Genomic DNA, 26,341 nt, shown 5'->3' on the forward strand with positions numbered 1-26,341 from the left:
CCTTTCGTTTCATGGCACACCCCTGACCCTTTTTTATCACGGCACACCCCTGACCCTTTCGTTTCATGGCACACCCCTGACCCTTTCATTTCATGGCACACCCCCTGACCCTTTCGTTTCACGGCACACCCCTGACCCTTTCGTTTCACAGCACACCCCTGACCCTTTCGTTTCACGGCACACCCCTGACCCTTTCGTTTCACGGCACACCCCTGACCCTTTCGTTTCACGGCACACCCCTGACCCTTTCGTTTCACGGCACACCCCTGACCCTTTCGTTTCACGGCACACCCCTGACCCTTTCGTTTCACGGCACACCCCTGACCCTTTCGTTTCACGGCACACCCCTGACCCTTTCGTTTCACGGCACACCCCTGACCCTTTCGTTTCACGGCACACCCCTGACCCTTTCGTTTCACGGCACACCCCTGACCCTCTCCTTTCACGGCACACCCCTGACCCTTTCGTTTCACGGCACACCCCTGACCCTTTCGTTTCACGGCACACCCCTGACCCTTTCGTTTCACGGCACACCCCTGACCCTTTTGTTTCACGGCACACCCCTGACCCTTTTGTTTCACGGCACACCCCTGACCCTTTTGTTTCACGGCACACCCCTGACCCTTTCGTTTCACGGCACACCCCTGACCCTTTCGTTTCACGGCACACCCCTGACCCTTTCGTTTCACGGCACACCCCTGACCCTTTCGTTTCACGGCACACCCCTGACCCTTTTGTTTCACGGCACACCCCTGACCCTTTTGTTCTGGAGCAACACCCCTGACCCTTTTGTTCTGGAGCAACACCCCTGACCCTTTTGTTCTGGAGCAACACCCCTGACCCTTTTGTTCTGGAGCAACACCCCTGACCCTTTTGTTCTGGGGAGCATTCTTGACCCATTCGTTCTTGGGCACACAAAACTTGACCCCTTTGTTCTCTAGCACATCTGTGCCTTTTGACAGAGCGCATATTTTGTGGGCAGTGGAAAGTGTTGAAAGCAGCTGTGTCTTATGTGTTTTCAAACACTGCCAGAGGTACATTTTGACAGACTATGACCTGCTAACTGTTTAATCACACCCTTTTGTTGTTGGCCCTTCTGTGTCCCACCATGTAAACAAACTATACACAAGGATTTAGAAACCTGCCTAAAGTTTAGACTCTGCAAATGATTCTCAATCATTTTGAGACTGATGAGTAAATGTAGCGACATTTGTGTTTCCGTATGAGTATACATTACTTTGCGGGGCTGCTGTTCCAATTTAACAAAACTGTTTCTCTTATGGATCCTTGTAATATTTTTTCTTTCAGTAAAACTGTTTGAAGTAATAGAAACTGAGAAGACCTTATATTTAATAATGGAATATGCCAGCGGCGGTAAGTGGCTTGTACGTTCAGGGCGCTATTGTGTGCTCCTTTCATGGCTATAACACAGGGCTATCAATACAGGAAAAGCAAATATTAATATATAAATGTATACACCCAAGCTGCATAGTCATTTATTTAGTTCTTGCATCCTTTGCTTATTTTTTTTTTTAAGATTTCCATGGGTCATTATTGTCTTATAAATGATAAAGAGATTTAAGCATAATATGTTCTACTTACACTGGTGAATCTCAAGAGTTTACAAAGATATAGTGACACTATAGCTTGTCAGATATATTAAAGTGATGGTAAACTCTTTATTAAAACAAATCCGGAATGGTAGTGTTATTTTAGATGGAATTTAAAGGGACACTCAAGTCAAAGTCTTTTTATATTCACACTTTCTGGGGAACAAGATCGTACTGAGCATGTGCACAAGCTCACAGGGTATACGTACACTAGTCTGTGATTGGCTGATGTCTGTCACGTGATACAGAGGGTGGAAAATGGGAGAAAAAAATAAATACATTTGTCGGATAAAAAAATCTACTGCATATTTGAAATTTAGAGTTGATGTTAAATAATTGTTTTTTTTATGCACTTGGTAATTATGCAATTCTACTGCATTGAGTGGTCCTTTAATTCATCAGTTGTAATGAAGATGCGCTAGAACTTACTTTTTAATATAGATATGAAATTAAAATACCTACACTCCGCTGCCCACTTAAAAAGTCAGTTTTTCTGTGAGCTAAATGCTTGAATTAAACTCTATCTAAAATATCACTAACATTCCAGATCTGTTTTTATAAAGGGGAGAAATAAATCTGTTAAAGGGACATAATTCAAAACATAAACTGCTGTATTTTGTTAGAATGTGTTTGTCTAATCAACTTCCTTTTGCCTTTATAGGGGTTAAACACAGTAGTGCTGGATTGATAGTCTTAAAATGATATGCTATAATGAATTAGAACGTCATTTTTCAATTTATGGCCCATTAACTAGGGACTGTATTTAAAGGGTTATACAACTTTGCTGAAATACATATAACAAATCAGTTGCATTTAAAAGGCAATTTTAGTAAAGTAAAACACACTTTGTATGCAAAACTGAGCTTCTTTCTTATGAAATATGTTTTTATTTATCAATTTTATGTCATCAAAGACAGCAGGTAGCCACTCGCAGCACTATACATTTGCATATTCATTATGCTAGATGCAATCCTGATCGCATGCGCAATAGCATTACTAGCTGATCCATACCCGAAATCATAATGCTTCTTTGCATGCTGTATGGATTAATCTGTCACTAGATCATCCCTAACTATCGGCTAGATTACGAGTCTTGTGTTAGCCTTAAAAAGCAGCGTTGAGGGTTTCCAACGCTGCTTTTTAACACCCGCTGGTATTACGAGTCAGGCAGGAGAGGGTCTACCGCTCACTTTGTTTCTGTGATTTTAGCATACCGCAAATCCCCTTACGTCAATTGCGTATCCTAACGCCGGTATTGCGATTGCCTGAAAAAGTGAGCGGTAGGCCCTCTCCTGGCAAGACACCTACCGCATTTAAAAGTCATTAGTTAAGAGTTTTATGGGCTAACGCCGGAACATAAAGCTCTTAACTAAAGTGCTAAAAAGTACACTAACACCCATAAACTACCTATTAACCCCTAAACCGAGGCCCCCCCACATCGGAAACACTTAACTAAAATGTGTAACCCCCTAATCTGCCGACCGGACATCAATGCCACTTTAATAAATTTATTAACCACTAAACCTAAGTCTAACCCTAACCCTAACACCCCCTAACTTAAATATAATTTAAATAAAACAAAATAAATTTACTACTATTAAATAAATTAATCCTATTTAAAACTAAATACTTACCTATAAAATAAACCATAAGGTAGCTACAATATAACTAATAGTTACATTGTAGCTATTTTAGGATTTTTTTTTTTTATTTTACAGGCAACTTTGTATTTATTTTAACTAGGTACAATAGTTATTAACTATTTAATAACTTCCTAGTTAAAATAAGTACAAATTTACCTGTAAAATAAATCCTAACCTAAATTACAATTTCACCTAACACTACACTATCATTAAATTAATTAAATTAATTACCTACAATTAACTACAATTAAATACAATAAAATAAAATAAACTAAAGTACAAAAAAAACAAACACTAAATTACAGAAAATAAAAAAAGAATTACAATTTTTTAAAACTAATTACACCTAATCTAATCCCCCCTAATAAAATAAAAAAGCCCCTCAAAATAAAAAAATTCCCTACCCTATACTAAATTACAAATAGCCCTTAAAAGGGCCTTTTGTGGGGCATTGCCCCAAAGTAATCAGCTCTTTTACCTGTAAAAAAAAATACAATACCCCCTCAACATTAAAACCCACCACCCACACACCCAACCCTACTCTAAAACCCACCCATTCCCCCCTTAAAAAAAACCTAACACTACCCCCTTGAAGATCACCCTACCTTGAGCCGTCTTCACCCAACCGGGCACAAGTGGACGTCCAGAGGGGCAGAAGTCTTCATCCGATCCGGCCAGAATAGGACATCCAGATGGCAGAAGGCTTCATCCAGGCGGCATCTTCTATCTTCTTCCATCAGGAGCGGGTCCATCTTGAAGACATCGACGCAGAGCATCCTTTTCCATCCGAGGGCGACTGAAGAATAAAGGTTCCTTTAAGTGACGTCATCCAAGATGGCGTCCCTTCAGTTCCGATTGGCTGATAGAATCCTATCAGCCAATCAGAATTAAGGTAGGAAAAATACTATTGGCTGATGCAGTTAGCCAATAGGATTGAAGTTCAATCCTATTGGCTGATCCAATCAGCCAATAGGATTGAGCTTGCATTCTATTGGCTGATTGGAACAGCCAATAGAATGCGAGATCAATCCTATTGGCTGATTGCATCAGCCAATAGGATTTTTCCTACCTTAATTCCGATTGGCTGATAGGATTCTATCAGCCATTCGGAATTGAAGGGACGCCATCTTGGATGACGTCACTTAAAGGAACCTTCATTCTTCAGTCGCCGTCGGATGGAAGAGGATGCTCCGCGTCGGATGTCTTCAAGATGGACCTGCTCCGGATGGAAGAAGTTAGAAGATGCCGCCTGGATGAAGACTTCTGCTGCTTGGAGGACCTCTTCTGGCCGGATCGGATGAAGACTTCTGCCCCTCTGGACGTCCACTTGTGCCCGGCTGGGTGAAGACGGCTCAAGGTAGGGTGATCTTCAAGGGGGTAGTGTTAGGTTTTTTTAAGTGGGGATTGGGTGGGTTTTAGAGTAGGGTTGGGTGTGTGGGTGGTGGGTTTTAATGTTGGGGGGGTTGTATTTTTTTTTACAGGTAAAAGAGCTTATTACTTTGGGGCTATTTGTAATTTAGTATAGGGTAGGGAATTTTATTATTTTTGGTGAGCTTTTTTATTTTATAAGGGGGATTAGAGTAGGTATAATTAGTTTAAAATTCTTGTAATTCTTTTTTTATTTTCTGTAATTTAGTGTTGTTTTTTTGTACTTTAGTTTATTTAATGTAATTGTAGTTAATTGTAGGTAATTTATGTAATTAATTTAATGGTAGTGTTAGGTGTAATTATAATTTAGGTTAGGATTTATTTTACAGGTAAATTTGTATTTATTTTAACTAGGAAGTTATTAAATAGTTAATAACTATTTAATAACTATTGTACCTAGTTAAAATAAATACAAAGTTGCCTGTAAAATAAATATAAATCCTAAGCTAGCTACAATGTAACTATTAGTTATATTCTAGCTAGCTTAGGGTTTATTTTATCGGTAAGTATTTAGTTTTAAATAGGAATAATTTATTTAATTGTAGCAAATTTATTTAGATTTATTTAAATTATATTTAAGTTAGGGGGGTGTTAGGGTTAGACTTAGGTTTAGGGGTTAATACATTTATTATAGTGGTGGCGACGTTGGCGGTGGCAGATTAGGGGTTAATAAATTTAATATAGTTGCGGTGACGTTGGGGGGGGCAGACTAGGGGTTAATAAATATAATGTAGGGTTCGGCGATGTTGGGGGCAGTAGATTAGGGGTTCATAGGGATAATGTAGGTGGCGGCGGTGTCCGGAGCGGCAGATTAGGGGTTAATAATATAATGTAGGTGGCGACGATGTCGGGGGCGGCAGATTAGGGTTTAATAAGTGTAAGATTAGGGGTGTTTAGACTTGGGGTTCATGTTAGGGTGTTTGGTGCAGACATAAAATTCATTTCCCCATAGGAAACAATGGGGCTGCGTTAGGAGCTGAACGCTGCTTTTTTGCAGGTGTTAGTTTTTTTTTCAGCCAGCTCAGCCCCATTGTTTCCTATGGGGAAATCGTGCACGAGCACGTTTTGCCAGCTTACCGCTACCGTAAGCAGCGCTGGTATTACAGTGAGATGTGGAGCTAAATTTTGCTCAACGCTCACTTTTCTGAGGCTAACGCCGACTTGAAGAAAACCTGTAATACCAGCGTTGGCTTAAGTGAGCGGTAATAAAAAAAGGCTTGTTAGCCCCGCACAGCCTTACCGACAAAAATTTGTAATCTAGCCGTATATCTTTATCGGCATGATGATGATGTTGGTGATCACACCTTCTCAACGGACATGCGCAATCACAAATGCTAATGTATGCGCATGCGGGGGTACTTGCGTGCTCCAAGAAAACATGGGGCCAAGGTAGCCCACCATAATAGGACTCGCATAATGATTCCCGCGGTGGGTTTGGAAAAGGGATTGCACTTTATTATTAAATTGCATCAAAAGGAGAGAGAACTTCGAATTGAAGGTATTTGATGAGCTTCTGTTTAATTAATAATAGTGGTTTTATTTTATGTTTTTGTTTCATATCCCTTTAAAGGGGCAGTAAAGTCAAAATCTATATTTCATGATTCAGATAGAGCTTATAATTTTAAGCAACTTTCCAATTCACTTCCATTATTTTAATGCAGTCTTTTTATGTGCACCAGCCCCTACTGAGCATGTACACGAAATTCACAGAATATACAGTACGTGTATTTAGGGATTGGCTGATGGCTGTCACATGATGCATTGGGAAGGAAAATGCAACTAGATTTTAAATTTGTTAGGAGAAAAATATATACTACTCATTTGAAATTAAAACAAAGTGCTTTTTCATTGTCTTTGTATTGTGCATTTATTGTTTATGATATTCTGTTATGTTTAGTGGTCCTTTAGCTAAGTTGTTTTTTTCACCCAGACCTGAACTTATGCATCCCTAATGTGGCTATTTACAGTATATTAAAGATTACAAGGGATTATGGGAACATGCACTTTCCTTTTTTTAAAAAGAAAAAAAAAATTGAACATGATGCAGCTGTGTTACGTGCAAACAGCTGTTTCAACATAATTCCATTCTCTGAGACTGGTGTCTTGCCTGGAATGTAAAGCTAGATCTAGTTACACAAGCTGTAAACATAATGAAAGAATATAAACTAATCCTTATTAAACAGTGCATACAAAAGCTGTTGTACAAATGCTAATTTGCTCTAAAGACACATTAAATCTTTTTTTGTTTTGTTTGTAATATATATAGGTGATATTATATTTGTAACATATTTATAAACATATAGGTAACCGGGCACTGTGTTGCAAATAAACCGTTTTTTGTTTGTTTATCTATTTTTTGCAAACTTTGCATTAAATGAAAAGCCTTCTTAGTTTGTTTATCTATATCCTTTGTTGTGGCTAAATAGGCACATATCTAAATCAGCTCATGCACAGATGAAAAAAATCACTGGGCATCATGTTGCAAGGTTAGTAGTCTGCAGGATGTCTCTATAGGGGCAAAGAAAACACACACTTTTAAGAATACATTTAAAGTAGTAGCACCCAAAATGTGTAATGAAAGTACATTGAAAAGTTTTTTTTATTTTTTTACAAATCATAATTAAATGTTTGTTAGAGCAATAATAAAATGTGTCACGTCCTACTCAGACAGTATGTCTTGTGTGGGAGTTTAATTATATATTTAAAGGGCCACTAAAGTCAAATCTAAAGTTTCATGATTCAGATAAAGCATGCAATTTAAAATAAAAAAATGTTCCAATATACTTCTATCATCAAAACGTGCATATTCTTTTAATATGCACCCTTTCTGAGGTTCCAGTTTGTACTGAGCATGTGCAAAAATGCACAGTATATATGTATATGCATTTTGTGATTGGCTGATGGCTGTCACATGATACAGGGGGAGGGACAGTTGAATTGACTTTGAAATTTGCCAGTAAATATTCTACTGCTTATTATAAGTTCTATTGCATTGTGTTTTAATTGTGTATTTGTCAGTTATTTAGTGGTCCTTTAAACACTTACAGCTATCCTTCAAATTTCATGTAGGTTTTGCTTTAATTTCTCCTATCAGCCTTATGTTATCCGTCCGGACTAGTTGGTGCAATAAAAAACAATATAATATGTGGTGATCAGCGCTGGTGTTAGAGCCCGAACACAATATAATGCGAATAGTTTAGCACCTATCTGCTAGAAAAACATATCAATGTCACCCAAACAGTGTGTCAAAGTAACAAACAACATAACATATCAGCAGATCATAAAAGCGATAATAAAAATAAGTCTTTGTTTTAAAACTTGTATACAGTTACCAGCCGGTGTGTGCTTGGTAAACCTGCAAGAGTTAAATTCCTTGGTGTTAACACCACAATTATCCATGTGTGCAGGATGAGCCTTGAGCCTTCTGAGCACAGCTGAATTGGAACCGGAGTTTCGTTTATCCGGTCTAGAGTGGAGACACCTAAATAATAAAGAACAAACACAGCGCAGCTCCGACTCAAGTGAATTTATTTAACATGAGGATAAGTGCACCATACAACTGATTGCACCCACCAGATACAAAGTTGAAAACTGCCTTTAGTTTGTGAAAATGCAGTCCGCAATCTTCAAACGTCCAAGCGTAGGGCACGTTCGGAACAAAGCGATAACCGGCTTGTCCAAATCAAAGTCTCCTGTGGGGCTGTGAGCGTCTGTGCGTTACACGCAATTTCCAGGACGTCAGGCACGTGACCTCAGCGCGTTTCCCCCGAACAGTGGTCAGGCTTTCTCAAGTGGATTGGTGTACGATAGTCGGATGACAGTGGGTCACGCTGCTTCCTCTTAAATAAACCCAATAGAAAACAAGCTACTCAGGGACATAAAAGGACAAAAATAAAATGTGTGTGTTTAATCTCTGTAAAACATCTGCTCCACAGTAGCAATGCACTACTGGGATCTTGCTAAACACATCTGTCGAGCGAATGACCAGAAACGTGTGCAACCACCAAACGTCAGCTCGCTCCCAGTAGTACATTCCTGCTCCAGATCTTACCTAGGTATGATGTTTAACAAAAGATACCAAAAGAATGAAGTCAATTTGATAACATGTCCTTTAACATCTACAGCTAGTGTTTTTCAGAACTATTCTTTTAAAGGGACATAAACCCTCCAAAAAAAGATTTCATGATTTAGATAGAATATATGATTTTAAACAACTTTCCAATTTACTTCTATTATCAAACTTTGTTTTCTTGTTGAAAAGCAGGAAGGTAACTTCAGGAGTGTGCACGTGTCTTCAGTACTATGTGTCAAGGCTTTGCAACAATGTTATACATTAGCAAGAGCACTAGATGGCAGCACTATTTCCTGTCACATAGTGCCCCAGACGTGCACGCTACCTATCTAGATATCTCTTCAACAAAGAATAACATGAGAACCAAGTCAAGACCAAAATAAACTTTCATGATTCAGATAGTGCATGTAATTTTAAACAACTTTCCAATGTACTTTTATCAACAATCTTGCTTTGTTCCCTTGGTATTCTTAGTTGAAAGCTAAACTTAGGTAGGCTCATATGCTAGTTTCTTAGACCTTGAAGGCCGCCTCTTATTTGAGGGCATTTTGACAGGTTTTCACCACTAGAGGGCGTTAGTTCACGTGTGTCGTATAGATAATATTGAGTTACCTAGAAGTCAGCACTGATTGGTTAAAATGCAAGTCTGTCAAAAGAACTAAAATAAGGGGGCAGTCTGCAGAGGCTTAGATACAAGGTTATCACAGAGGTAAAACGTGTAATAATATAACAGTGTTGGTTATGCAAAACTAGGGAATGGGTAATAAAGGGATTATCTTTTTAAACAATAAAAATGCTGGTGTTGACTGTCCCTTTAACACAAATATATGTGGGGGGGTTTCTGAAAATCCACTTTTGCATGAATACTTCTAGATAAGGAACACTTACTGTACTTATATTGATCACAAAAAAGCACAAAGCAGCTTTTTCAAACTAGATTTCACTGGGGAGAGAAATGTTCCTTCTTGGCTCCAGTAAGTCCAGTTTATTTTTATCAATAATTTTATATTGGTTGCTGCATCTTTATAATGTGTTTCTGTCTAAGAAATCTCCAACGCCACCTGCAGTGTCATTACGCTCTGTTAGCTGAACTTTGTTATGCTGGTAAAGAACTATGGTTCTATTATATTTAGAGATGCAAACTGGTAAGATTTTATTTTAATCCTCCCCTCTAAAAGGAAAAAAACCAGCAGCATTTGAAAATTGTATGCTTTTTTTTCCAAATTGCAGACTAATGACTACTTTTCATGGCAAGTAACAATTATAGGAAACCACATGCTGCAAGATGTGTTGCTGATTCTGTGCAGTTAAAGGGACAGTCAAGTCAAAATTAAACTTTCATGATTCAGATAGGGCATGCAATTTTAAACAACTTTCCAATTTTCCAATTGTGGTCATCACATTTGCTTTGTTCTCTTGGTATTCTTTGCTGAAATCTAAACTTAAATAGACAGATATGCTAATTTCTAAGCCCTTGAAGACAGCCTCTTATCTCAGTGCATTTTGACAGTTTTTCACAGCTAGACAGCGCTAGTTCATGTGTGATATATATATATATATATATATATATATACAGCATTGTGCTCACTCCCGTGGAGTTATTTATGAGTCAGCACTGAGTGGCTAAAATGCAAGTTTATCAAAAGAACTGAAATAAGGGGGCAGTCTGCAGAGGCTTAGATACAAGGTAATCACAGAGGTAAAAAGTATATTAATATAACCGTGTTGGTTGTGCAAAACTGGGGGATGGGTAATAAAGGGATTATCTATCTTTTTAAACAATTCTGGAGAAGGCTGTTCCTTTAAACGTGTTTACCCATAACATTGAAACAGTTACCTGTCATTGCCTCATGTGCAGAGTTTGAGCTCTCTCTGTCACTTTCCACTGGACAAAAAAATAACTGCTCTTGTAAGTATGTCTTCTTCTGCACTGGATTGGCTGCTGCAGGCACACTCCCACCCAATCTGATGCTGATGCAGCTATAGTCACTTGGACACAGTGAAAAGTGCTGTTATATGGGGGTTTAACAGGCAAGGGGTTTTGCTTTTTAACACTTTCCAGTCAAATGCATAATAAGGTGTTACTGTTCCTCCTGCCATTTCCCCCTATCTTTTATATTCCCTGGTTGCATAAAGGAAACTGATCACCACCTATAGCCTGCCCATAAATGTCTTGCCACCCCCCCCCCAAACTATGCCCCAGTCACACCCCTGCTCTTCTCCCAGCACACCCTGTTCTAAGATTAAATTCTGAATAGCACTAAATACATTCTGTTTCTTTCATGATTCAGATAGGACATACAATTTAAACAACTTTACCATCTCCTTCTATGATCTATTACTGAGCTTTAAGATATAGACAGAGAGAGAGAGAATTTGTTTTAGGGAAAAAGATTCATTGAGGTTTCAGAAAAATCGAAAACTTCAAAAGTAATAGTTGCAGTCACTGCTTGTGCAGTGAATACCTTAGAGCTTTAAAGGGACATGCAATCCAACATTTTCTTTCATGATAAAGATAGAGCATACCATTTTAAACAACTTTCCAATTTAATTCTATTATTACATTTTCTTTGTGTTCTTGTTATCCTTTGTTGAAAAGCAGGAAGGCGAGTTCAGGAGTGTGCACGTGTCTGCAGCAGTTTTGCAGCAATGTTATACATTAGCAAGAGCATTATATGGCAGCACTCTTTCCTGTCATGAAGTGCTCCAGACGTGTACCACGCTACCTATCTAGATATCTCTTCAACAAAGAATAACATGAGAACAAAGCAAATTTGATAATAAGAGTAAATCGGAAAGGTTTTAAAAATTGTATTCTCTTTCTGAATCATAAAAGAATTGGGTTTCATGTCCCTTTAACTTAAAGCTAATTAGTGATCTTGTATTTCTGTTGTGTTGTTGTAGAATTATATTAACAAATTCTAAATGCTTTTAAAACAAGTTCACATCCTTTTATTGCAGTTGTTTATCAATAGTTAAATTCCACCCACCATCTGCCTTATTTGGAGGAGCCAATCTGGGCACTAGCCCGCAGACAACAAGGCTAACCTTGGTCACAATTTTCATATAAATTACATTGTTTTGCAATTGTTACCCGCTAAATCCAAGTGGGGTAAGATATGTAGCGCGGTTAGCCTGGAGGCGTTAGCAGAGTGAATTTTATGTTCTAAGAATTGGTAAAACCTCAAATTTCAGAGCTAAATTACATAAAAGGGGGGCAAAATGAATTCAAGTATTTTGGAAAGTTGTTTCATTACGTATAGCTATCATTTTATGTAAAACTTCTCACAGTATTTACTATCCCTTTAATGAGATGCACAGTTCCCAAGGTAAATATTGGCTTTAGAACAATCCGTGAAGGGAAGTTGTGATACTGACAATTCTAGCCAGGACAGAGAGGTTTAGAGAATCAGGGCCTACATTTTAAAAATGTTAGAAAATATCTACTGAATCTTATGGTTACCGAAGGGTACATGGATTTTTAAAGCACTATTCATCTCTGCATTACTCTAATTATCTTCATGGTTGACTTTTATTGCGTAATGGTTAAACAAAGTAATAATTTATAGCAGCCTCCTGCATTAATATGATGACAGGAGGCTGAATTTATGTGGGCTTGTGCCCACATAGATTTTCAAGCCGAAAACATAAAAGGGTTAATCTAATTGGACATATATCTCCGTAATGACTCTTTTGGCAGCAATTTCATACAGCTGCACGAGGACCAGAAGCTGGAATCCAAGTAAATCTGTTCATAGCTTATTGAATTATCCGTGCATGAGTATTTCCTAGAACATTACATTATATGTGCAACTTCTGCTGTTTATCATGCAGGAATCTTGCAGTCCGAGGAAGGGGCAGGTGAATTTATTGTGGGAATTCAGTGACTCTAATCTTGTTAAGTTACAACTGTAAATGCCATAGATAGGAATATAAATACCAGGAATAAATTGATTTGCCCATCTTGTTTCCGTGTATCTCAATGCATTTTAGCGTAGCAAACCCACAAATAGATGAATTAGCAATGATGTGTTAAAAAGAACTATTAAAAACGTGCTAATGTTTATAAGGTGAGAGACAGCTGAATGTTTTTCCTCCTGATTCTTTGTAATTCGTTTTGCTAAAAAAGCAATTAATTTGCTCCTGTGTATTCGTGTGAACCAAGAACTAAGATCTCATCTCTTGCTGCACATTTATCAAGTTAGTACATTATTTAAATGTCTCTCCCCGAAAATAATGTGGGTGTGTGGCTATGGGGTCTTGTTATGGATAGTCTGAAACCCTTTAATAGCTGTTTCCTGTACTTTGCGGGTACCTGCTATGGCCAAGCTTTGTGCAGTGGTACATGCTAAGATCAAGGGGTGTGGCTTGTCAACCTAGGTTAATGTCACGGCTGTCATTGATGTAGCCAGGTGAGTTTAGGACAGAGGGGTGACTGTTTTTTAAGGTCAGACATATCTGTCCAGGATTGATAGGGCAGGAAAATGTTAGGGCAGTTTAGTGGGACAATACACCACCCTGTGACAGTCCCACAAAATGTGGCACAGTTGGGAGCTCTGGTAACAAATTGCAGATTGCATCTAATATACAGGAAGTCACTATTAAAAATAGCATGATTACCAACTCCGTGCAATCTCACTGCCTGTACAGAGTTTTAACTTCTCTGATTCCTTTGTCGGTGGCATACAGAATGCATTGCTGGAAACTGAAGCTGACAACTGATACCTTGTGCTTGGAGAGAAATCTTATTAAAATTACAAGTGATTTGAAAAGTAAACACAGGGTTATCTGTTTTTAAAGCTTTTGAAATTTACTGTGAATGTTTCTTTTCTTTCTTTCAAATGATCAGAAACATTAGTAGTTTTAAACAAGTAGTTCTCACAATGTTGCTGTTTTTTCTGTGACCTTTAGTTTCTTGTATTCTGTCTAAGGTTGTCAGAATGAAAACTTAGACAATAAACTTAGGCTTATTTGTCAGTAACTGTCCACCCTCATGCCAAGACATGACCCTGGTCTGTTATTAGAATGTCGGCATATTGATGATGACATTGAAAATGCAGTATGTAAATTGTCTCTGTGCCCAAATAGTGCTGAAAATGTAGGCACAGTTTGGAATGCTGACATTTGTATCACATTGTTGTGGTACTTGAGAGAACAAGAAAGTGTGTGAGGCCTGTACTAACCCAATGCCTTGCAAGGCAATGTGGGGTAAAAATGTATGAAGCTGATGTTAAAGTGTGCTTCAGAAGGTGATTATATGAAAGGGGCTAGAACAGAATGCAAGTGGGGAGTTGAATGTGCTTATATAGGGAGAATTTCTGTTACAAGAAACGATAAAGAATTTTATTTCGTTTGGGGATCTTTTGTAATGCAGGGCCTAATTGCTCATATATTTTGTATATTTCTAAAACTGAGTTTGATGTCCCTTTTAATAAAAGTATTACTAAACATAATTCACTATCACCTAGATAGAAGTTTTGCGCTATAGAGGGTGCGAAACGATGCAACAAAAGTTGCGTTATTTTACCCTCCATAGTGCTGCCATTACAGGTTTTTGAAAAGCCGCCTTGTGCGTGCGATATGGTGGCTATGAGCTTCATACCGCACAAAATCCAAGGGCTGCTTTGACGTGCTTGTGCACGCTTTCCCTATAGACATCAATGGTGAGAGCGTGTTAGAAAAAAAACCTTACACCTGAAGCGCGGAATGGCAATCGCCGTAACACAACCCCATTGATGTCTATGGGGGAAAAAAAGTTACGTTTAAACTTAACACCCTAACATAAACCCCACATCTAAACATCCCTTATCTGCCGCCCCGACATCGCCGCCACCTAAATAAAGTTATTAACCCCTAATCTGCCTCTCCCGACATCGCCGCCACCTAAATAGTTATTAACCACTATTCTGCCGCTCCCTGACATCGCCGCCACTATAATAAAGTTATTAACCCCTATTCCCCCGCACCTCAGCATCGCCCACACCATAATAAAGATATTAACCCCTATTCCGCCGCTCCCCGACATCGCCTCCACTAAATAAAGTTATTAACCCCTAAACCTCTGGCCTCCGACATCACCACCACTAAATAAACCTATTAACCCCTAAACCGCCAGCCCCCCACATTGCAAAAACTAAATTAAACTATTAACCCCTAAACCTAACAACCCCCTAACTTTATATTAAAATTACACTATCCCTATCTTAAAATAAATGAGTGGCGGAATAGGGGTTAATATCTTTATTATAGTGTGGGGGATGTTGGGGTGCGGGGGAATAGGGGTTAATAACTTTATTATTGTGGCGGCGATGACGGGGAGCGGCGGAATAGGGGTTAATAAATTTTATTAGTGGCGGCGATGTCGGGAGCGGCAGATTAGGGATTAATAAATTTAATTTAGTGTTTGCGATGCGGGAGGGCCTCGGTTTAGGGGTTAATAGGTAATTTATGGGTGTTGGTATACTTTGTAACATTTTAGTTATGAGTTTTGTGTTACAGTTGTGTTGCACAAAACTCATAACTACTGGTCTCAGAATGCGGAATGGATCGTGTCGGTATAGGCTGGGACGCAAGCATTTTAGCCTTACCGCACAACTTATAATACCGGCGCTATGGAAATCCCTCGCAAAAAAAATCATTTTTGTGAGTGCGGGACTGACGTTTGCGTTGCAGGCTACAATTCTTGCGGTACAGCTATAATGACAAGACTCGTAATGGCTGCGTTCCTGTTTTTATGCTGAAATGGCTATTTTTTTCAGCGTTAAAACCGGAACGCAAAACTTGTAATCTAGGTGTATAGGAGGTTATACTTTTTAAACTTTTATGTTTCATCAAGTCTGGCTGTGTGTTGGATTTCAGATTAAAGGAAGTGATGCTATATAGGGGAGGAGAGAACATATGTGGTACTTTCTACCAAATTCTGCCTCCATTTTTTTAAAGGTGTAATGCAAATGTAATTTAATGTAAATATGTAAAGTATATGAAAGTGCGGCATTTAAACCTGTTAGAAGGATACTAAACCCAACCTAATTTATTTCTATTATATTTTTTTCTTCATTCTCTTTCTATCTTTATTTAAAAAGCAGTAATGTAAAGCTTAGGAGCCCGTCCATTTTTGGTTAAGAACGCTTGCTTATTGGTGGCTAATTGTAGCCAACAATAAACAAGCGCTATCAAGGGCGCTGAACCTAAAATTTGCCGTATCCGAAGCTTTAGATTCCTGCGTTTTTTAATAAAGATAGCAAGAGAACAAAGAAAAATTGATTATAGGAGTAAATTAGAAAGTTGCTTAAAATTGCATGAGCTATCTGAATCATGAAAGAAAAAAAATGTGGGTTTAGTGTCCCTTTAAACATATTTTGCAGCATTATTAAAGGTTAATTTTAGCGAACATGAAAATCATATAGAAAGTACAATTAAAAAAAAAAAAAATGTTCCAGTTTACTTCTGTTTTCTGAAATGTGCCCTTTCCATAAAGGCATAGAGAGAGAGGCTCAGGTGCATACAATTCTTGAGCAGTATGTAGCAGCATTGTTTGTGGTAATGATATATAAGGAAATGTAGAGGGAGCTACTGTAGGGAACACCTATAGCTCTGACTTTATTTAAGATTACTATTAATGCACACACTCTATTCAAAGATAGGTGCACTCTCATTTTGTGTTCAAACACTCTTCTTTATTAAACAGTGCTGCTAAATATAGAGCTGTAATTCACTAGCTTAGTTTACCATATAGTTGTACTATAGAGTTAAAGGGATAGTTCACCCCAAAATGTTCTCCCATTTATATTGTTCCCAATGATCCATTTTACCTGCTGGTGTGTTTTAAATTGTTTACAAGTAGCTCCTTTACTCCTATTTTGGCCTTTTAAATAGCTGATTTAGCTTATGGTATCCCAACCTACACTGAAAGTTTTGATACTGGAGTCTCAGCTATTGAATAGCCTAAGTAAACGCAGCCATCATAAGAAATGACACTCCCAGTGGGGTGCAGGATATTAAGAATGATAATTTTCCATTGTTCTCTCTAAGTATTTAAGCTTTGGTTTTCCAGACAAATATAAGATAAGGAAGCTAGTGTGTGTACACAAAGTGATAGCATAATAAGATCTGATATTACCTGAAACTCAACCCATTGTAATAAGCTGTGGTTTAAAAGCACAAATATATATATACAAAACACGGAAGGGGACTGCACTCTCAGACCCGACTGGGTACACATCCCATGACCCTGGGCACAATAAATAGCACTCTCAGGAAGCTGCACTGTGCACCCAGGGCTGTGCATGTTGCAGGGTCATGGGATGTATACCCAGTCCGGTCTGAGAGTGCAGTCCCCTTCCGTGTTTTGTATATGTCTAGGGTGATTACATAAGCCTGTGCACCCTTCACTTGTTCCCAGTTTGTTGGATTGAGAGCATTGTGTGGCTGTTTAGGGACTCAGGTTTTGGAAGAGACCTTGTCGTGGTACCTGGGCTTGTCCCATTTGGCCAGATGCGGTAACTAACTCTTCCATTTTTGCTTTTAATCTTAGCTGAGAGTTTGTAAGTAAGTGCTGGACTTTCTCTGTGTGATATATATATATATATATATATATATAGACACACGTAAATAAACCTGAAAATGCAATATCTCATACATTTTATACTTTGCAGCTGGTATAACAAGTCATTGAAATACATTAATATAAAAACAATGTTACAGTGTACTGTCCCTTTAAAGCTACTGCACTCTAAAGCTGCCTCTACGGTTTGTTTGTAGAAATCTGCTACACACCTTTCTGCTATATAGTTTTCAAGACACATGCATGCCCTTGACAACAAACAGTTATTTTGTTAAACACAAAATCATACACTAAAAACTGTCATATGTAAATCATTTTTTTTTTTTTTTACAAAAAAACAAAAAAAACCATTTATCTGTTCGGTTTCAAACCCTCCTTTACAATATCTTGGGAGAAAAGACAAAAGAATAGATATACTTTCTGGACAGAAGGTCACCATTGGGTTTGGAGTATTGTGAGATGCACAGAACATAATTGACTTGCACTTTGTGTGTTTTTCCCAGTTCAATAATTAAATATAATGGATAATCAATATCATAATAGGCAGCAGAAACGTCTCTTTTTATAGAGCTATGCAGCTTAGCGGCAAAGTAAAGTGCTAATCAGCATATGCTTGCAGGCTGTCTAGAGAAGCAAAAGCACAACCACTTGTCTTTATGTTTTGTGCATCTTGTCTACAATTAAGGAATTTAATATAATCTGAAGAAGGTAGAGATCTGTGGTAGACAGTTCTCATTTAAATGTAACCCAGAAGACCATTTGCCACGATCACCATATTGCCACGGTAATGATGAATATGGAAGAACTTTGTAGCTAGTATTGAGTTGGGGGAAGGCAAAACTCCATTTAAATGGCTATAAAAATGCAAAAAGAAAACTTTCTATAATATGCTACAACATTTTATTAATGCACTATTGCTTTCAAATGGATATGGGTTTAAAGTCATTATATATAATCCCAATATTACGGAATTTCAAGAGAAACCTGTGTTGGCTTACAAAACGGCACCAAATTTTAGGGATTAGCTAATAAGGGCAGAGATTGGGTCTGGTATTTCTTTAAGGCCAGGACTTATCACCAAGGATTATAGGGGCATCTCATACCCCTGTTTCGAATGTGTTAATTGTAATAGTATACCGAAAGGTCCTTATTTTTCTCATGCAGATACAGGCAAGAAATTAGAGGTTACTCTATTTGTAACACAGAGTATGCAATATTTAAATTAAATGTCTGTGTGGCCTGGCCCACATGGGTGAAACCACTTGTAAGGTCTGGGAGAAATTAAGCACAATTCAAGTATTAAGCAGTTGAGCGCTCCTGTTGCACATAATTTTGTTTGATCAGGACATGGATTAGCATCAGTTCTGTGAAAATGTATTGGTGCACTTTTGTTTCTGGATTGCATATATGTTTTCAATTCCTTACATACAGTATATTTTTAGTAAGTATCGTGATTTATAAATTTAGCCAGCTTAAGTCCATCATTTATCAAGGGGATTAATAATAAACAAGAAGTTTAACAAAATGGCACTGCTGAAGCTTGTTGCTTAATGTGTTGTTGATATAATCCTATTAACCCAGCAATATACAGTGTTTTTGATGTCACAGCTGTTATCTACTATATATATGTATGTATAGACATATTGTTTCTTGCTCTATCAAGCCTAAGAGTGGCTATAGGTTTAACTAACTAACTAACTAACAGTCTCCCTGATTGTCCCTGCACAGGCCACAGGTTTCCATGATTTTGCCAACTTCTTGGTCCAAGATAATATCCTGAACCAGTCTACTCTGTCACTTTTATGATGTTACAAAAGCAATAGGATAAATACATCTACTCTTCCCTCCAAATATTTTCTATGTCAAACATAGAAGGGTGATGGTTATTTTGAAGCTCTGCTCATTGGCTGACAGGAACAGCTCCCACACACACACAAAAAGTTTTATTCAGTGAAGTAAAAAAATATACACAAAACACCATAATACATTTTGAAACATTCTTGTTTAGACAGAACAGCAAACATTTTTGAGTGTTAAAGGGACATAATACTTAAATGCTAAATCACTTGAAAGTGATGCAGCATAACTGTAAAAAGCTGACAAGAAAATATCATCTGACCATCTCTATGTAAAAAAGAAAGATATTTTATCTCACAATTTCCTCAGCTCTCCAGAGTAAGTGCTGTGTAAACAGTTGTACTTCAGCTGTTGTCCAGCTGCAGGTAAAAAAGAGAAGAAATGAACAGCACTCATGAGATTTCATTGTAAACTTCCTTAACCTCTTAATGACCACAGCACTTTTCCATTTTCTGTCCGTTTGGGACCAAGGGTATTTTTACATTTTTGCGGTGTTTGTGTTTAGCTGTAATTTTCCTCTTATTTTTTTAATTTTTTATTGGTTTTGAAAAAGCTTTATTGAAGATGAAGCAAACAGTAGGTGAGGTGTTTTTGCAGGGAAGGTGAGGGGATGTCTGATAAGTATGGGGGAGGAACATTGCAGTAATGCAGTGTGTGTGTAAATGTGAGTGGATTCCTGCACATGAGAACAATATATTTGGCAAACATTGTGGTAATAAAAAGTCATGGAAAACAATAAAATATTAGTAACAATACAAAACATGAAAATATCAACAAGGAAAACAAAAGAAAAAAAAACTCTTCCTATTATAGGGCATAAGTAAGAGTGGTTAGGAGGGTAATACCACTGCTAGCCCTATGGTTTGTGGCTCTGATTTTTAGTAGAGCTGAATACCCTGGCCAAAGGGAATTAAGAACAGGGGGGTAGGGGGTAGAGGGGGGTAAGGGGATAGGGGGGTAGAGGGGGGTAGGGGAGTGGGATATGGAGGAGTGGGAGGGCTGGATAAGGGAAGGGCGGGTGCAATTGTTCGGGGGTGTAAATATAGAGACCAGTAAAATTACAAGGGTTTGCAAACACATTGTACATTTACTTGCCCAATCCTACAGGGAATTTCAGTTACATGTCTGTACAATGTCCAGAGTCTTTACATATTCAAAATGGAGGAGTTCTTAGGTAGAGTGGGTCGAAGAAGCGGGACTGGAAGCAGTTTGGCTTCTTGACGTGGCCATAGCTGGTTTGTTCTTCTTCTGTGAAACGGTGTGCCATGAATCGGCTGGTGGGTTTTGCCTCTTGGGTGGGGAGGACAAGGTATGAACAATGGAGGAGGACTCAGAAGGTGGGTCTACATCCAGTGTGGAACAAAAGTTTGGGATATCTTCCGGAGTCCTGTATATGTAGCAAGAGTTGTTCCTGATAGTCCAGATGTGCGCCGGGAATCCCCTGCGATATGGGATCTTTTTAGTCCATAACAAGGTGGTGATTTGGGCGAATTCTTTCCTCCGCTGCAGAGTGTGTGTCGAAAGGTCTTGAAAGAATTGCAGAACATTCCCTCTAAATCGCACAGGCTGATTCTTCCTAGATTGAGATAAAATCATTTCCTTTTCCTGGAAATTGTTAAAACAAAATACTATGTCTCTGGGTGGCGCTGAGTCCGGGGGTTTAGGTCTTAAAGTCCTGTGTGCTCTAACCCAGGGGATATCTGCTGTGAAAGTGGGGTCCTTTAAATGTTGAAACAAGGCTTGAAGATGGACTGGAAAATCCATTGGTAGCACAGACTCAGGTACGCCTCTGATGCGCATGTTTTTGCGCCTACTGCGGTTCTCCAAGTCGTCTAATTTTTCCGGAAGTGACATGATGGTTTCTTGTTGTGAGTTGACCTGTTCTGTGAGGTGTTGAATATCCTCTTTCATAGTGTCCTGATTACCTTCCACGGTTTCCACCTGAAAGCCCAGGGTATGTATATCCTGTCTCATTTCAGCTAATTCTTCTCTTATACATGATCACACTATGTCTGCTATGTCTTGTTTTGTGGGAAGATTCTGCAAGAGTGTTGCTGGTAGCTGTGAGTCTGCTATTTGGGGTCTGCAATGTTGCGGGTCCTGAGTAGCATTTGACGCAAGTTTCTCTTTTTGCCTGTGATTAGTAGGAGACACATCTACTGTGTCTGTGCATTGTAGGAATGAGGACATTGTTAGGAGTTTGCCTGTCGCAGGTTTCACCAGCTTATCTTGTTTTAAGGTACGTCTGGTTGTCATGTTAAGTGACATATATGTATAGCTGACTGAAATTTAAAGGCTTCCAGTATTAGAAAGATATTGATTGAAAACTCCCAGGCAGTTACAAGGAAAAGAAGCTGCTTTTGCTGTTCTGAGTATACTGACAGTCTATTTAACCATGAGCAGAGATCAGCTATTAGGATACTGATTATCCCTCCTTTCTATGCAGGGAGTGAATAATAGGTAGATGAAATCAGTAACTTTATATTTTGTGGGCCTTCAATTTCTCTAGAGCTGGGAACTGGTAGCTGATAGGAGTTATGGTTACTCTGCCCTGTTATAATCCTCACCAGGCTTAGTTAGAGGGAAAGCAGGGTAAGCCAATAGCTTTGGTACTGTGTGAGCCCAATATGTAAGGGTGTAAACATAGATATCTCACCCTTTCCGGTCTGGAGTAGGCCCAAGCCGGGGACTAAAGTTATGGATGGTATCCGGATCTGAGTGCTCTGCCTCCGGTTCGCAACCGGATCGTTTTTGGGGGTCCCTGGGCTTTCAATTTGCAGGTTGAGGCTCTTGACTATGCAGTCTGATGGCTAGGGATGCCCTTTATTCCTTCCGATGGTAGATGTGGCCGCTATTATGGCCTGGAGGGTCTGGGTAGGCCGAAGTAGGTCGAAATGAAAAAGTGGCCGATTTTCGCCTAATCTTTGCCTGCAGAGTTGTTAGGTGATGGAGGAGCTGATGTGGGGTTGTTTAGGGGTGTTTGGAAGTAGGATGGCCAGGATAAACAGCTGGATGCAGGGCTTTAGTGGCGGAGCTCCGGTGTTATGCTGCTCTCATGTCAGCAGCCGGCTCCACCCCTTGTAATTTTCCTCTTACTCATTTACTGTACCCACACATATTATATATCCCTGCAAATCATTTTAATTTATTTGAAACAATTGTGGACACAACAAATTTGTCCATAAAATAATGTTACAAAAACATTTTTCTTAATCAAATGACTTGCAGGAACAAGGAGATGAAGCCACCAATGGACAGAACACAGATATTGAAACTAAAGATGATTTTGATTTTAAGGACTTGTGTAGTGTAGCTGATTTGCAGTGTCTGCAACATGAAGGAACATGCACAAAGGCAGGTGATGTCAGTGAAACTGATGTATGCTTAAAACATCTAAAGAAAAAGAGTCATTTTTACCCTGTTCACACAAGATCTAAATGTGTTGATATCTGCCAAAATGTAGTGGAAGAAAAATTGAGGGATCTACATAGCAAGGAGAAAGGGAGAAGAAATAAACAGAGAGGAAACTTAAATAACCAAGAAAAAGCTGCTTTAAAAAAACTAGCTGATGATGAGAATTTGATCATCAGAGCATCCGATAAGGGGGGCAATGTCGTCATTCTCAATCGAGAGGATTACATTGCTGAAGCCAAGCGACAACTTGATGATAAGAATGTCTATATAAAACTATCCGAAAACCCCATTAAACAGTTTAGAAATGAAATGGTTGGCATAATTTTATACGCATACCATAACAACATTATTACTAACACGGTCAAAGAAGTTCTCATTCCTCAACATCCTGTTACCCCTATCTTTCATTACTTTCCTAAAATACACAAAAGTTACACTGCTCCCCCTAGTAGACCCATTCTAGCAGGCATTGACTCCTTAAATGAACCTCTTTCTGATCTTATAGATTAATTTCTTCAACCTTTAGTGAGGGGTATGTCTAGCTATATACAGGACACCACAGCCTTATTGATTAAACTAAAGAAAACCCATTGGAAATCCACATATAAATTCCTAACTGTTGATGTCACAGGACTCTACACCTCAATTCAACATGACATAGGCATGAGAGCAATGGAATTTTATATTGATAGACATAGTGACTTCAAACCTGAGACTAAAGTATTTCTTATTAGATCCATTGAATACTTGTTAACTCACAACTACTTTATGTTCCTGAACGATTACTATCTCCAGAGACGTGGGACTGCTATGGGGGCAAAATTTGCCCCCTCCTACGCCAACCTTTTTATGGGTTGGTGGGAGTTGTCCCACGTCTATGGAGATACTAATCCGTTCAGGGACAAAATCATACAGTATCATCGCTATATAGATGATTTACTATTTGTCTTTGATGGCACTGAGGAAGAAATCACTCAATTTTGTGAATACCTTAATAGCAACAAATGTTGCATTACCTTCACAAGTGAATATAATTCTCATAACATTAACTACCTGGATTGAACTATTTCGTGTAACCAGTTTAGAGATGGTATAGAAGCAAAAATGTTTAGTAAACCTACAGCAGACAATACCATATTGCAGTATGATTCATGTCACCCCAGGCATGTCATGAAGGGCATACCGAAGGGAGAGCTAATTCGGATAAAAAGAAATCGTTCCACTGATTCAGAGTATCAGAGACAAATGCAAGAGGCCTTATGTAGACTTAGAGATAGGGGATATCCTGAACAAATACTGAATGAGGCAAGAACATATGTGGATGGTATAAGTAGAGAAGATCTCCTTAAATACAAGAGAAAAAACAAAGGCAACATAGGGAAAAAAACAGAAAAACAAAAAACTAAATTTATCACCACTTATAGTTCTGAGTTTAATAAAATATGTACTATTGTTAAGGAAACTCTACCAATCTTATACACTGATCCCATCCTCAAGCAGATCATAAAAGAGGGCTGTGATTTCATTCCCAAGAGAGGAAAAACCCTGGGTAATTATTTGTCACCTTCAGACACCAAACCTGTGACCAACAAATGTTGGTTACAAAAAAGAAAAGGCTTCTTTAAATGTAGAAGACCTCTGAAGGTGAAACATTTAAATCTTCAGTAACACAACAGGAACACAAATTATTTTTTTTATTAATTGCGCTACTACACACGTAATATATTTATTAACATGCAAACTTTGTGATAAACAATATACAGGAAAAACAACCAGACCCCTAAAGGAAAGATTCCTAGAACATGTAAGATCCATAGAGGATAACTTCTCTGATACTCCCGTAGCTAGACACTTTAAAATGCAACATAATGCAGATACTTCTGCACTATCTATACAAGGGATAGACTTTATACCTCATTGGAAAAGGGGAGGAGACAGAGAAGCAACGTTAGGGAAAAGAGATTGTTTTGGGGATATTTACACTTCAAAGTAGTACCCCTAAAGGCCTTAATATGAGAAGAGACTTTGATCTATTTTTCTAAATGTATATATTAATGGACATAGACATTTTCATTGTCTTTTATCCTTTTGCATATCATTGACATCTCTTTTAGATAGAGAGCAGATATGTACAGTCTCTTTTCTTTATTAACCTCTCTATTTCCTTTCTCCTGAGATTTGCAACAAATACGTATCCTTAAGCCTACATAATATCAGATATTATGAGGAGTTAATATATACATTTGTGATGCTGGTACTACATATTCGTATACATACATATTGCCTAACATAAGGGCTCTAAGGCAATTCAAAAATATTTTTATAGGGACTAAACTTAGCTTGCCATAATATTTATAAGTATTGTGACAGTTCAGAATGTTTTTTTTTTATTAACCCTATATTTATTGCTGTATTTAATGTTAACCGCTCAGTATAAAGGCATGTAGAACAATGTATATAATGCAATAGGATACTTCATGAGAACCTACTATTAGCACTTCTGTGGGTATAATCTTGCCATTAGAATGTTTACCTTGACAGGTGTATAGTGAACCTAATTAGAGTAATTGGTAAGCGAGTGCTACAAATAGGTGTGCGCGCAGGAGCAGAACCAAGCAGTGACCAAGTGCATTACGGCACGAAACGCGTCTGCCGAGTGCTCCTGCACGCTCACCTGCCAAGGATTTTACCTGGTTGTACTGAACCCTTTTGTTTTTATCTTTTCAAATAAAGATTGGATATTTTACATACATCCTCTGCCGTTTGTGCGCTACTTTCTTTTGGATTTACCCACACATATTATATAATGTTTTTATCGCCGTTAAATGGACTTTCAAAAGATACCATTATTTTCATCATATCTTATAATTTACTATAAAAAATTTTATAAAAAATGAGGGAAAAAATTGAAAAAAACACACTTTTTCTAACTTTGACCCCCAAAATCTGTTACACTTCTACAACCACCAAAAAAACACCCATGCTAAATAGTTTTTAAATTTTGTCCTGAGTTTAGAAATACCCAATGTTTACATGTTCTTTGCTTTTTTTGTAAGTTATAGGGCCATAAATACAAGTAGCACTTTGCTATTTCCAAACAACTTTTTTTTTCAAAATTAGCGCTAGTTACATTGGAACACTAATATCTTTCAGGAATCCCTGAATATCCATTGACATGTATATATATTTTTTTAGAAGACATCCCAAAGTATTGATCTAGGCCCATTTTGGTATATTTCATGCCACCATTTCACCGCCAAATGCGATCAAGTACAAACATTTGTTCACTTTTTCACAAATTTTTTTCACAAACTTTCGGTTTCTCATTGAAATTATTTACAAACAGCTTGTGCAATTATGGCGTAAATGGTTGTAAATGCTTCTCTGGGATCCCCTTTATTCAGAAATAGCAGACATATATGGCTTTGACGTTGCTTTTTGGTAATTAGAAGGCCGCTAAATGCCACTGCGCACCACACGTGTATTATACCCAGCAGTGAAGGGGTTAATTAGGGAGCATGTAGGGAGCTTTTTGGGGTAATTTTAGCTTTAGTGTAGTAAACAACCCAAAGTATTGATCTAAGTCCATTTTGGTATATTTTATGCCACCATTTCACCGCCAAATGCGATCAAATTAAAAAAAAACGTTAAATTTTTCACAATTTTAGGTTTCTCACTGAAATAATTTACAAACAGCTTGTGCATTTATGGCACAAATGGTTGTAAATGCTTCTCTGGGATCCCCTTTGTTCAG

The 26,341-nt window shown here is 38.2% G+C and overlaps 1 protein-coding gene across 1 annotated transcript in view; it reads left to right on the forward strand.

Annotated features, from left to right (window-relative positions):
• Positions 1 to 26,341, forward strand: part of MARK1 (microtubule affinity regulating kinase 1) — a 554,415-nt gene that overhangs the window by 263,527 nt on the left and 264,547 nt on the right. Inside the window, exon 5 of the mRNA XM_053712515.1 lies at positions 1,309 to 1,374. Within this exon, the coding sequence (XP_053568490.1) occupies positions 1,309 to 1,374 (66 nt within the window). The remainder of the gene's footprint in view (positions 1 to 1,308; positions 1,375 to 26,341) is intronic.

Source organism: Bombina bombina, chromosome 4 (genome assembly GCF_027579735.1).
Source record: "Bombina bombina isolate aBomBom1 chromosome 4, aBomBom1.pri, whole genome shotgun sequence".
NCBI classification, from domain to species: Eukaryota; Metazoa; Chordata; class Amphibia; order Anura; family Bombinatoridae; genus Bombina; species Bombina bombina.